At 40.8% G+C, this 14,157-nt stretch overlaps 1 protein-coding gene across 1 annotated transcript; it reads left to right on the forward strand.

The window, feature by feature from the left end:
- The first annotated feature begins 250 nt into the window (after nucleotides 1-250).
- Nucleotides 251-12,897, forward strand: TM4SF19 (transmembrane 4 L six family member 19). Its single transcript, XM_042456340.1, has 6 exons — nucleotides 251-377; nucleotides 5,152-5,343; nucleotides 5,716-5,793; nucleotides 7,643-7,824; nucleotides 9,914-10,103; nucleotides 12,771-12,897. Exons 2-5 carry the CDS (start codon nucleotides 5,167-5,169, stop codon nucleotides 10,101-10,103), a joined length of 627 nt encoding a protein of 208 aa, XP_042312274.1. The 5' UTR covers nucleotides 251-377; nucleotides 5,152-5,166; the 3' UTR covers nucleotides 12,771-12,897.
- The last annotated feature ends 1,260 nt before the right edge of the window (nucleotides 12,898-14,157 follow it).

Genomic DNA, 14,157 nt, shown 5'->3' on the forward strand with positions numbered 1-14,157 from the left:
CAACCATTCATAGGTCCACTTCCTTTTAGAAACTGCTTTCTTCTTGAATTACTCATTTCCTTCTGTGGACTATTTTTTCCCCATCAACTCAATTATTGAAGTTGCCTATCATGGGAAGATGGGACATATGACTGATGTGTCAAAACTTAATTTCTGTGACCATCTAGGGTGAAAAGAAGTGAATGCGTTTTGCCACAGCCAGAAGACTTTAAATAGCCATCAACTTCTGCTGCCTCAGTTAAAGAAATCTCTGTTTTGCGGTCTGTAGCAACACTGACACTAGCTGTTGGTGGTGCAAACTGTGCTTTGTGGCAGGGACAAAGTGACACCACCAGGATTTTTCTTCTGTATTACTGTAATCTATTTCCCCCCTACAGGTAAGTGGAATTGCTGGGATGAATGAATGGTCTGGGGTCCATCTGATGGTGGCTTGATCTAGTCAAGAGCTGCATCTACTCTGCAGAAATAATTAAGGTTGAAACCACTTTAACTCCCATGGCTCAATGCTATGACATTCTGGGACTTGTAATTTGTTGTGGCGCTAGAGAAGGCTAAATGTCTCACAAAACTACATTTCCCAGAATTCAATATCATTGAGCCATGGCATTAAAAGTGGTGTCAACCTGGATTATTTCTGCAGTGTGGATGCAGTCATGGAATCTCAAACACACTGTAATTTGTTACTGTCTTGCTGAGACCAATTCAGACTACACTTGTCCCTCCACATTTGTAGCTTTGATTTTTACAGATTTATTTGCGGTATTGAACCTAGAGAAGAACCTAGAAGTTCCTAAAGAAAACACTTCTCTAGGCATTTGTAGGTCTTCCAGCATGATTCTATGATCAACTTTGGCAGATGTTCACCATAGAGTTGTATGGGGAGATCTGGAGATTTCTAGAGGGGTGTTCTCTTAGGAAAAAAGAATAGTGTTGTTAGTTTTTTGTGGGTTTTCAGGCTATAAAAAAACAACAACACTATTGTGAAGTCGAAGGCTTTCATGGCCGGCATCCATATTTTTTTGTGGGTTTTTCAGGCCATGTTCCAGAGCATGGCCACATAGCCCGAAAAACCCACAAAAAACAATGGATGCTGGCCATGAAAGCCTTCGACTTCACATTAGTATTGGTTTTTTATCTGTGATTTTTCCACTTTCCAAGGGTCCTGTGCCCCTAACCCCAGCAAATGGGACCACTGTATTTTATTCTACTATTATAACCCAGTTTCTGTGGAGAATCTAGACACATTTCTCCAGTGCCACATTTTTACTGGTAATATAGTATGTCTTTTTGTCATCCCAAACTGCACTGTTTCATCACTGAGAACATGGCATGCCAGTTAGAATGCTGACAAGTTAATACTTTGTTGTTGCATGTTCTTCACAATCTTGGGTGCATTCTGTTGATACCTCACACATGCACAACTTCACCAGGGAGCGGGTAATTTTGGTTAATACATAACTTTCATATTCAGTTAAATATTATAAAAGCAGAGATGTGTATGTGTGTACTGTGCATTCTTGCACATTGTGCAATGATTACACATGGTTGCAAATTGCACAATCAATGCACAATGCCCATTTGGTTCTGATAAGAGGTGACATGATAGCCATGGCCTCGTACATACCTTCCATGTGGTCTGGGCTGGCGGCGGCATTTTTTCCTCCACAGGGAAGCTGCAGCCGCCAAACCGTGTGGCTTCCCTGCGGAGGAAAAAGAACCCGCAAAAAGCGGGTTCTTTTAAAGCTGCAGGGGTAGTGCAACAAGTGCTCCACTGGCGCACTGGTTACATAAGCGCCACGTGGCAATGTGTGGATGCCGCACAGCACTTACCTAACAATGGTGGCACCCGTGTATACAGGGTGCCACCATTGTTACAGCGCTGCACCATACTAGGATTGGGAACCGTGCGGTTGCTGCACAGTCCCTTAACCCTAGTACAGTGCCAGCACGGCATATTAGCCCTGTCTGTACCACGCCCATGTTTAAATAGTTGGAGGGATGTCATATTGAGGATGGCTCAAGCTTGTTTTCTGCTGCTCCGGAGAAGAGACTAGGACATGGAGTAAAGAGATTCCACTGAAACATTAGGAAGAACTTCCTGATGGTAGGAGCTTTTTGACCATGAAATATGTGGAGTCTCCTTCTTTGGCGGTTTTTAAACAGAGGCTGGATGGCCATCTGTCAGTGGTGCTTTGATTGTGGTACTTTGATTGTATATTCCAGCATGGCAAGGGATTAGACTGGATAGTTCTTGTGGTCTGTTCCAACTCTAGGAATCTATGATTTTGAAACAAGGTGGTACAATGCAACCTAGACATATTTCATTCAGCATAAAGTTGTGGTGTCTCCTTCATGCAGGATCTTGGTTTACATGTCAAGCATCATACTTTTTACACATACTAGAGTAACAAGTACAGATAGTGAACATCACTGTCCTTGTTATACCAGTTATGCACCACTCATGAGTTAGGAGGCTCTATCTACTATGTCTCCCACAAATTTCAAAAGCATGATTGTTTGGGATCTACAACAAGGATTTTCCTAGTGCAGCATCCAGATTGTGTGATTTCCTCCCAAAAGAAGTTGAATTGGATGGGCCCTCTACTTTCAGCTTTAAATAAACAGCTAAGGCCGTTTTGTTCTTCTCTGCCTTGGTGAAGTCGTTTCTGACTTATGGAGACCCTAAGGCAAAGCTATCACAGGGGTTTCTTGGCAAGATTTGTTCAGAGCAGGTTTGTCCTAGCCTTCCTCTGAGGCTGAAAGAGTTTGACTTTCCTAAGGTCACCCAATAGGTTTCCATGGCCAAGTGGGGATTTGAACTCTGATCTCCAGAATCGTAGTCCAACGCTGAAACTACTACACCATACTGGCTTTAAGCGTGGATTAAAGTTCTCTCTCTCTCTCTTTTTATACTGAATTGTTTTGTCCTTCTCTTGATTTTAATGTACAGAATTAGTTAATTAGCTTAAACTTTTTTTATTATAATTTTAACTCATGTTACTATACCTTTAACTATTTTATTGTGTTTTAAGTTTGAGTGGGGGTGCATGTGGCTTTCAGTTTATTTTATAACGGAAATGTAAATAGAAATTGTAGCACCTTTGAGACTAACTGAAATAAAGAAGTTGGCAGCATGAGCTTTCGTAGAATTCAATCTACTTCCTCAGAAGCCTTTGGTGCATCTGAGGAAGTAGACTGAAGTCTACAAAAGCTCATGCTGCCAACTTCTTTATTTCAGTTAGTCTAAGGTGCTACAAGATCTCTCTACATACTCTACATATCTTTGGATTCTACCATAAATAGAAATGTTTAAAATAAATTTAAATTTAAAATACGTTATGAATAGAAGACATTTTTAATTTTTAATTAAAAAATCTTCAGGGGATCAAAACTTTGCTTTTATATCTCTGAAGCCTAGGAGTACTTGCATAATATTTGAATGTACGTGTTGAAATGTTTTCCCTTCAGCAATGGCCGACTATGCCCCATCCATTACACAGAAGCTGACTATGGCACCACTGATAAGAGTACAGTGTAACTCTCCCCAACATGGTGCCTTCCACATGAATTAGCTGTCAGCCATACTGGCTGGGGATGATGAGAGGTGTAGTCATCTACTTTGCAGTCAGGTTCTCCTATCCCACCCTCCCGATACCACTATGGAAATGGCCCTACAAGGAGCAGTTGCTCACTGTGCAAGTTAAACAATACTGAGTCAGCTTTCCCACTTAGAGGTAACGTATATTGCAAGATTTCTGGAGCAATAAATGATGCCAGCATCCAATGAATATTGCCAGCAAATGTATGGGAACTGTTTTATTATGTAGTCACATGACCACAAACTCAGTAATGTGCACATCAATGGGGTAATAAATATACTCCAGGTTTTAAGCCAAAATTGTTGTCTCAGATGTGTTGGACTATGACTCTGGAGATCAGGTCTGATTCCCCACCCAGTCATAAAAAAATACTTGGTGCTTTTCCTAAGCACTTGGTGACCACAGGCAAGTCACGCTTGCTCAGCCTCAGAGGATGGCAATGGCAAACCTCCTCCGAAGAAACTTGCCAAGAAAAACCTATGATAGTCACCATAAGTCAAAAATGACTTGGAAGTACACAACAAGTATTACTATTACCTTTAGGTAAGAGTGAGTGCATCGGGATGCTCAGCTGATGTCAAGGCAAATCAAAGACACTGAAAATGTGAAGCCAATAACTCAGGAGCTTATTGCACAACAGTATAAAGTGACTCAACACTCCTGATTTGAAGATAAATTCAGGCTGCCCCCTGGTTTTATCGCATGGCTTTTGCCCCAAAAACCATCATCCAGGTACAGTCTGGCTCTAATACTGGTCCTTGAACTCACTTTGGTGGCCATTTTTCAAAGTCAAGAGCTTTACCATTTGGTTTAAGTATTTTTGTATATATTTAATCCCCCGACCCCCCCCCCCATCTATGTTTGTAAGAGTTTTTAATTGATTGTGTTCTGTCCTTCTTGTGCTGGCCTAAAACTGAAATAAAAATCTTTAAACTGTAGTCCAGAATCAAAAAGTATTATCCAAGGTATTGAGCCATGCACTTTAAATAGGTTCAGCATTTTGGAAATTCCCCAAATTACAACTTAACCTCAGAATGGATTCACTACCCAACTGACATGGAAGCCAACAGCTACTGCCATCCAAGGCTGTGCCATGACAGCTGACTAACAAAGATGTAGTTCAGTCTTCAAAAGAGACACTTGCTCTGCATCTTCTATGTGAACCTGGATGGATGGGGCAGCAGTGCAAAGGACTATGCAACATTACTAAGCTCTATACATCATTCTAGAATTGCTTGGGTGACCTCAGAAGTAGATAGAATAAAGGATATGATGATAATTTTATGAGGGATGGGGGAGAGACTTCATTGAGTTGGATTGGGGGACAGAGTATTTGGTACATATGATCAGACTAATCCAATACCTACTTCCAACAAGAGTAGGCTCATTAAATCAGTGGAATTTTCACAAATGTTGTCTTTACAATTAGCAATTGATGAAGGTGGAGTACTCTAACTGGCAGTTGGATTTATGCCAAGGATGGAAATTGGGCAGTCTTCAGAGTTTAAACAGGCCATTCATTTTCTCCTACTTCTTTTTTCTGCATTTGTAGGACTGTCTGCTGGGAATGTGTGTGGGGACTTGTGCTCGGATCCTGGGTCCAGGCCTCCTGATTTTGGGCCTGCTCTCCATCACTGCCAGCCTTTTCCTACTCTTCCCCAACTGGGAAAGCCGTTACTTAAACATGGGCCTTATCACTAAGAAGGCAATGCTCATGCCAGGACTGTGGGGAGGAGGTATGTTGGTAAGTGGATATTTCTCCAATTTAGTATTCTCAAGAATTCTTCCCAAATGACCATGATGGCTGTAGGATCCTGGAAGTTGAGGCTCAAAAGGTCTATTTGTCAAGTTCAGCCTGTGACTCTTCAAGGGTTATTAAACTTCACCTCTCATCACCCCTGGCCAGTATGGAAAATTATCAGAAAGAATGGGAGTTACAGGCCCCATTTAAGGAAAACAGAGGGGATTAAGAATGCATAATTAACAAAACATGCCAGGAGGCCATTGATGAAGAAAGAGAGAGAAAAGATATGGGCATAATAATAGGATTCTTCATGAGTTCCGATGGTGGGTCGCTGGAGAATGCTATTCACTCTGAATCACTTCTCTCTCACAGGTTTTCCCCGCTGCAATACAGATCACAAGCATTGGATGGAGGTGGCGCTGCTCTAGCAGCTCTGGGAATTGTCAGAAGGTAAGGTGGTGGGTGACTCATCTCATTAATGGCGGAGTCAGCCAGATTTCTGAGGAATTTCCCATTCTGGGCCATGGGCATTTCAGGATTTCCATAGAGGGCAAAATGTGTCAGGTTGTTGTCAGTAGGAACTCAAATATCTCCACTCCAACACAGGAGTTGCCCTGGGTTTCAGAGAGTGGATACAGCATTAGAAGAAGCTTGGAGTTGTGGTCCAACAACATCTAGAGAAGTGCTCCATTTCTATGCCCGCTAGAATGTATTCTCCAGATCAAGATATTTTGCTGCTTGAGGCTAAACTCAAAATGGTGCCCTCCACATTTCAGGCACAGAAAATGATTGGGCTGGGAGTAGAATCTTACTTCCACTGGCAATTCAATAGTCATGGGTCTCAGGAGGAATGACTGGTCCTGGGTGGTTGCCTTGCTCTACCTAATAGTAGAGTTAACCTTGCTGCAGCCAGGATCTCTGGGATCAGTTGCTGGAGCCTGTGAGAAATGAACATGAAGTGGAGCAGGCAAAATATATTACTTTGGTTGCTTCCATAGTTTACATTTACTGTTCCAACACCTTGATGTTAATTGGTGCCATTGAAAAGATCTCACATTTCAAAGGCTTGAGGGTGGGGAAAGGGAAATAAAGCCTGACCACGCTCATCACTCTTCCCAGTTTCCAGTTCTCTGACCATGCAGGTTGATTCCTAGAGCCATCACCAACCATGTATAGTAGATACACATGACTATCTGTTCTTCTGTCCAACTCATTCTGGGTCAGGGGACACCCAAATCTTACAAGACATGACCATCCATTCGCATTATTCTCTGAATACTAGGCAAACCTTCTATTCAACTGCAGTGTGCAAAGAGGCCCACAAAGTAATAGGTTTAGTACCAAAACCTTATGTAATAACCAGCATGCACAATATTTCAGAGACATTATTTAGCACAAGCAAAAGTTAACAGTTGGTGCTAGAGGGGGAAAAATCAATCTCTACAGTACATGTACATACTAAAGTATGGCTCTGCCTTAGAACATGATCTAAGTTCAACGTAACATAAAATGAAGAAGAATACAATGAGAAACAAGAAAGTCAAAAGCAGGCTTTATATACCCTCCAACTATTCTGAATTTACAGAGACACTCCTGATTAATCATCCATCCCACTTTTACAACTGCTTTTAAATATCCCAAATTCTCTCTCCTTCTTCCCCTTTCCTGCTTTGTTGAGAGCTTACCTCAATTTCTGCAAATGGAGTTTAAAGGGGAAAACCCAGTTTGCACTCAGTTAACTCAGCAGGGAGGAGAGCAGAGAGTGAAGTGGAATCTTGCCCTTCACAGTCAGCTCAAGCAAAAGCAAACTTCTGTAGCCTCTCCTAGCTTACGTGTTCCTCCTCATTAATAATGTTTGCCATCTTAACCACACTTTCCTGTTGCTGCACCACAGGTGTTTCAGTTTTCATCTCTGAAATATTGGAGGGTTCATAGACCAAACTTTTGTTTACTTGACCCTTGAATAATCCAAAACAAAGGTAATAAGCCAATTAGAATCTAAGTAACTATAGTGTCCTCACACTCTGCAGCTGTGTGAGGTAGCACACACACCCCCAAGGCAAAAATGTGCTTATTCCCTTCTGAGCACAACTGGATCTGGCTGCACTATTCATCAGGACCTTCAAAGCCCTAAGCCAACTGTTAACACATCTGAAACAGGCGCCCACACAAGAGTCTTGCTCATAGGGAGTGGCGCACTCGGTAGAACCCTTGCAAACAGAATTTAGCATCACAAATAATTTGTATTTCTCCACGATCATATAATTAGGATTAATTTCTGTGACTCTTTTGCCCACAGATGTTTCTCTCCATTGTGTTATCAGGACTGGCCTTGCTGGGGTCAGCTGCTTGCTTTATTATATCTGGTGTGGGCTTGACAGAGGGACCTCTCTGTCTCTATGTTTTTACTAACAATCAAAGGAAGATGAAGCAGTGGGGTTACCCATTCATCAACATGGACATTGAGACTTTCAACAGTGGGTAAGGGGACTTGGATTTCATGGCCAACATATAAAAGAGCCAAGCCTATTTTGTTCTCATTTTCACCAGAAAGAGTTTTATCCTTCTTCCATGTAGACAGGATATTTTAGTCCTGAAAAAATGTTTTGTTGTTAAAGAAAATACCCCACATTAGAGCAGTCAATGGAAGATTGATTTTATTATTATTATTATTATTATTATTATTATTATTATTGGTATGTCTGGAGATGGTTAACATGTTCTAGGAGCTGCGGCTATTAACATAAGTTATGAAAATTTGGAGATCACCTGCCAAGGAAAACAGAGCCAGCTTTGATAATATACATTAGGAGTAAAGATCATCAAGAGCACTTTTTAAAACAGATAGTCATTGTGATTTGATATTTTTGAGAAAAACAAAAAGTCTGCAGCAGGACAATCAGTGAATTAAGACTGATGAAAATGCTACAGATTTAGAACTTTTGAGTTCTCCAGAGCTCTTCCTCAAAATTAGAGCATGGGGGAAGGATATAACAATAGGACTGGTGACATTTTAGTAATTTATGCAGGAGTAAATCCAACTCAGGACAAGAGGCTACTGTCAGAACAGAACACAGAGAATGGTTTCCGATTGGCAAAGGAGTCAGACAAGGCTGACAAAGAAGAAAGTGCAAAGGCAGGCTTAATGCTGAACATAAAGAAAACAAAAACAATGACCACCGAGGACCTTCACAAGTTCAACCTAGACAATGAAGAAATAGAAATAGTAAAAGAATTCACATACCTGGGATCAAACATCAATAAAAATGGGGACTGCTGTCAGGAAATCAGAAGAAGACTAAAAATGGGGGGATGGCTATGAAAGAACTAGAAAAGATTCTAAAATGCAAAGATATACAGCTGAGCACAAAAGTTAGAAGCATATGAGCCATTCTATTCCCTATTACTATGTATGGATGTGAGAGCTGGACAGTTAAGAAAGAAGGTAGGAAGAAAATCCATTCATTTAAAATGTGGTGCTGGAGAAGAGTGCTGAGGATCCCATGGACAGCCAAAAGGACAAACAAATAGGTCTGAGAGCAGATCAAGCCAGAAACCTCCCTGGAAGCCAAAATGATCAAAGTGAGGCTGTCATACTTTGGACACATCATGAGAAGGAAGGACTCACTGGAAAAGACAATAATGCTGGGAAATGTGGAGGGAAGAAGGAAGGCCACATGCTAGACTCTCTTAAGGAGGTCATGGGTTTTATGGGTTTGCAAGAATTAAGCAGAGCAGTGGAGGACAGAGGGTCTTGGAGATGGCTTATCCATAGGGTTGCCATGAGTCAAGATCGACTCGAGGGCCATTAACAACAACAAAATCCAACATATGCTTGTTCAAACAATCTCTTCCTTTGTCACTACAAGGGTCAGAATTCTTTGCCAACCTCATACAACATCCAAACTCCTTCCTGAACCCACCTTTTAGCTGCTGCTGCCTCCTAAAACAACATTGATACACTGTCTAACAGAGAGTGGGGGAGTAACATAGAACCATCCAGCTGTGTTCCTGTAGCTGGATGTGAAATATTAACATCATATTGTAGGATTTCTGGAGGACCCCAGGGAGTCCCAGGAGGTTCCTTGTCACTATTAGTCCAGCTATAGGAACAAAGCTGGATGCTTCTCTTCCAGTTCCCCATTCTCCACTGGTCAATAATGGTGGAGTAGGAGAGATGTTTCACAATTCTGCCTTGGCGGAACTGTACAATATATCTTCCAATCCAGGATCTTGACTTAAACATTCAATAATGCAATTTGTTTCTAAGTCCATTATGTTTTAATATTATCACTTGTTTTTAATATTGTAACTTCTTTTGTTCTTATTTGTACTTATTTTTAATCATACTGTGAGAGTGTGTATATTCCAGATCTGAGAGAAAAGCAGAATACAAAATAAAAATACAAACATATATTCCAACATACATAAACCAAATCTGCATCTACTCTCTTAATAGCACACAAAAGAGCATTGCATTGTTGAATAGGCGCCATCGCCCTTTAGGGAAAAAATTTTTTGTCTGATCTCTGTAACTTTCTCATTAAAAATCTGTTTGTTTGTTTTTAAGGGCTCAGAATTACTTGTACAACCCCTCCCTTTGGAACTCTGTTTGCATCGAGCCACAGAATGTTGTGGGCTGGAATGTCTATTTCTTCTCTGCCCTCCTCATCATCAACATGGTAGAGATGGTCCTGTCTGCCATCCTTATCCTCAATAGCTTTTTTGGATGTGTCTGTGGTTTATGTGAAAAGAAATAGGTAATGTGGATTCAGAAACATTTTGTATCTTATTTTCTGTCTTTGTTGTCCTCCCATCCGTCAGATAATTGGTGCTCTTTTCTCCATCTCCATCTCCATCTCTGCTCCAACAAGAGGAGATCTGAAACAAGGAGGGAGTTGTTGAATTTTGTTCTAACTTGCTCAGTAGACCACTCTAATGGCAGTAGGATGGAGAATCTGCTCCAGATTTTAACTCAGACTTTTAAAACATTAGCCAAAGTGCTGAACATTTTTCAGGACAGACCTCAGCACCTTGAATGGTTCTTTTATTGTTTAGACTCAAGCCCAGTGGAGAGTCACTGACCCATTGATAAAGGAGCTACCAGCCAGTGAGCTGTTTGGTAAAGTGAGTTAGCCACCTTAGGCAGTAAACACTGGGTGTAACGAAATAGCAGCTAATGATTAGTTATTAAATTAATCAGTATTGTATTTCTGCTTTCAGGGAGGGGGAGATTTTCAGCTTCATTGGCAAAATGATTTGACTTCACCTTGATGTTTGTGGGGTTGGGGTGCCATTTGAGGCACTGCCCTAGGCAGCATGGTGTCTTGTGCCAGCTCTTGTAGAATATGTATTTTAAATAAGTAGACTAGCTCTATATTTACTTGAATCCTCCACCCAACTTGGCCAAAGGGCATGAATCTTAACATCTCAGATTATACTCTGTGCCTCTTATGAAGTGGATTATGATACACATAGTACATGAATTTGGAGACAAAACATTTTTTAAAAAACTGATCCCTGGAGTTGTGCCAAGGAGCACAACAATGTCTCTGGGGGCTGCATATGGCCCACAGGCTGTGATGTGCCACCACTAGTGTAAAATGATGCATAAGAAGGATTGGTGAATGTTAGAAGGAAAATGGCTTTGTGGAATAATGAGAAGTGGATCAGTGTCATGGCAAGAAATAAGGAGAAACAACACTATAAGAAAATATTCCTGCTCTCTGAAGTTGAGAGGTAAAAGTACTCCCTGCTAGTTTAAAAAATAATTATAGTTCAGTTCCTGTCCTCTCAGACACACACTGGAAAACAATTTTGTTTAATATATACCAGGGTTAGGGAGGGGGAAACCTAGAGACAAGTCAAATACTTACTATTCTTTCAATCCTTTGCTTCATATTAGACAGGCCAGAGGGAATACCACACCTGCCAATTACCCACTGCTACACCTACTCCTCATCCTGTAAGATTAGGTAAATCCCCAGACCTACTGAGGACTACTCTTCCCTAGACCAAAGAAAAAAAGCCCTAAACTTTAGAACAATCCATACAATCACAGACTTGGAAGAGACCACAAAAGCTATCCAGACCAACATCCTGCTATGCAGGAAGACACAACCAAAGTATTCCCAACAGATGACCATCCAACCTCTGTTTAAAACTCCAAAGAAGGTGACTCTATCACCCTCCAAGGCAGTGTATTCCACTGTTGAACAGCAATTCCAGGTTTAGTGGTTCACCTTCTATGAGAGTTAATTCAACCCAGGCTAAAACATTTGAAGTAAGTAAAAGTTAGAAACATGGGCCAAAAATAAACAAAAAAGCTTATAACTCTCTCTTATATATGTGAATTCTGTCACATAACCCTAACCAAGACAGAAACATACTCCATGAACCCAGAAGATTACAGACAACAAATATCCCAACTCATTTGTAGCTGTTGCTGCTACTTACATTTAAAGTCAGGTTGAGTTTGACTTATGGTTACCATGTGAATAAGATACTCAGAGCCCCTCTTATTAACAGCCTTGCTCAAGACTTGCAAACTCAGGGCTGTGGTTTCCTTGATTGAGTCAGTCCTCCAGTGATGTGCTCTTCCTCTTTTTTTTTCTGCCTTCAACTTTACTGAGCATTATCATCTCACTGAGTTACTTAGTCACTGAAAACATTTATATATACTTTAGATACAAATTACATACAGATAGGCATTATCGTTTCATTCACTGAAACTGATTCTCTCAGGTCAATCGCAAAACTGCCATGCCCTTCCAATTGCTCCTTCATAATTCATGCCTATGGCTTTCACAATCTGATGACCCAAATATTCCCATCTCTCCCCATGAACCACCCCATATGTGACTCACCTGTTTCTAGCTTAAGGCTGCCAAATGTCTTTCCACATACTCAGCAAAGCATCACTACAATGTTTTCTACTAGAACAACTCAAGCTGTTCTGGAAAATATAATGGCCTGTTACAGACAGGCCAAAATAAAGCTGCTTCGAGTCACTTTGGAGGTATGGTATTTCAATGATGCATGCATCCTAAGAGTCCAAACGCTGCACCAAACCACGCTCTGGTCCTAAGGACTGGAGTGCAGCTTTGGTGTGGCTTTTGGACTCTTAGGACTCATGCATCATTGAAATACCATACCTCCAAAGTGACTCGAAGCAGCTTTATTTTGGCCTGTCTGTAACAGGCCAATATGTATGCATTTCATAGACTACTTAGTCAGATTGATTTTGTGTTCTGGGAAGCCCAAACATTTAGATATATTGATGTTATTCCAAGTCTTTGCTATTTATTTTTTATTTCCATTTCTTTGGGACTGTCCTGATAAGCACGATTTACCAAACATCGGTATGAATATACAAATATACACTAATTGATTGTCTGCAATCACTTCTTCTTCTTCTTCTTTTGCAGTCTCAGTGCATATCTCATTCTTGTATTGTCTGTGATGAAGAGGCATCGCTTTCCAGATAGTAACCAACCCACCCTTCAATGAATCGTATACTTCATTGTCTTCCTGTCTTAACTGGGAATGTATGGCAGCCACTATCAGGAAATATAGACTGGAATCACAGCCACTACAGGAGCTCTTATTGTGCCACAAAGCTAAAAACTGACCTTAGGTTATTGCTTAAGACGTTTTTGCAAGGAGTAATTGTTATTTATTTATTTATACTTCCTGAGCACCCCATACCCTTGACTCCTATGCAAAAGGGTTGGTTTGAAACTCTTGCTGCATGACATCAAGGAAGAAAGCACTTTTCGTTTCCCAGAGAGAGAAAAAATTACATAGAAGAGGCATGAATGGAAAGGGTCTACTCCAGCCAGGGTGTCTGGTTTTAGGACTGCACCTGTTCCACTGAAGGACTCCTATGATGCCCCCTATGATGCCCCAGTTTGATGTTCAGTTTCCTGCTGAATTTGTGTGATTTGTGCATAACCTTGTATCACATTTTTGCAAGGGGAAAAGAAGAGCCCATAAAGGTTCTTGATGCATCGCTGTGATTTCAAGACAAGGGATGGAGCTGTATTCTTTGGAATCAATCCCTGCAAATAAAACTCCCCAAACAATACTTTCAAAATTACAAGTAAACAATCCTTGCTAAACTAAAAAGAAAAAAGATAATAGTGACATTACAAATTCAAGTTCTCCTTAGGTAAAGACTCATTCTGGAAGGAATGACCAAAACACTGTGATGTGTAAATAACATTCCATTTCCATTCTGTTGAAAAGGCCAAGCAGAATAGCTCTGAAATATTTTCTGGGAAAATACACACGTGTGCACACACATACACATACACACACACACGTGCGTGCACGCACACACACTTTGTATCTTGATGGAATACACTGCTATTGCATTCAGTGCACATGTATATACATTTGCACTCATCTGTACCAATAGATACATCTGAAGTTAACTGAACTGCAACCAAGTGTCAGATAATTTAATACCTTGATGATGCTGGAGAATGAGCAGCCACAGGTTCTCCTTCCATTTAATTGTCCATGCCCCGCATACTCTGTATCACACTTGGAAACTGACTGCTGTTGCAGCTCAGAAGTGAAAAGCAGGCTGACAATTGAAGGAAGGAGCTGCCTACCCCTATACCTCTCATTTCATCCAAAGAATCAGAAGTGGTATGTGAAGTCCCAGACAATTCTGCACATGTTCCTTTATTCCATCAATAGTTCATGGGTTTTAAAAGCTACCTCTTAATAAAAAGACAGATCAATTCTGAAATATATTTGATGTTGTTGCGTGCCTTCAGGTAATCTCTGATTTATGGCAACCTTAAG

This window comes from Sceloporus undulatus, chromosome 3 (genome assembly GCF_019175285.1).
Source record: "Sceloporus undulatus isolate JIND9_A2432 ecotype Alabama chromosome 3, SceUnd_v1.1, whole genome shotgun sequence".
In the NCBI taxonomy this organism is placed as follows: domain Eukaryota; kingdom Metazoa; phylum Chordata; class Lepidosauria; order Squamata; family Phrynosomatidae; genus Sceloporus; species Sceloporus undulatus.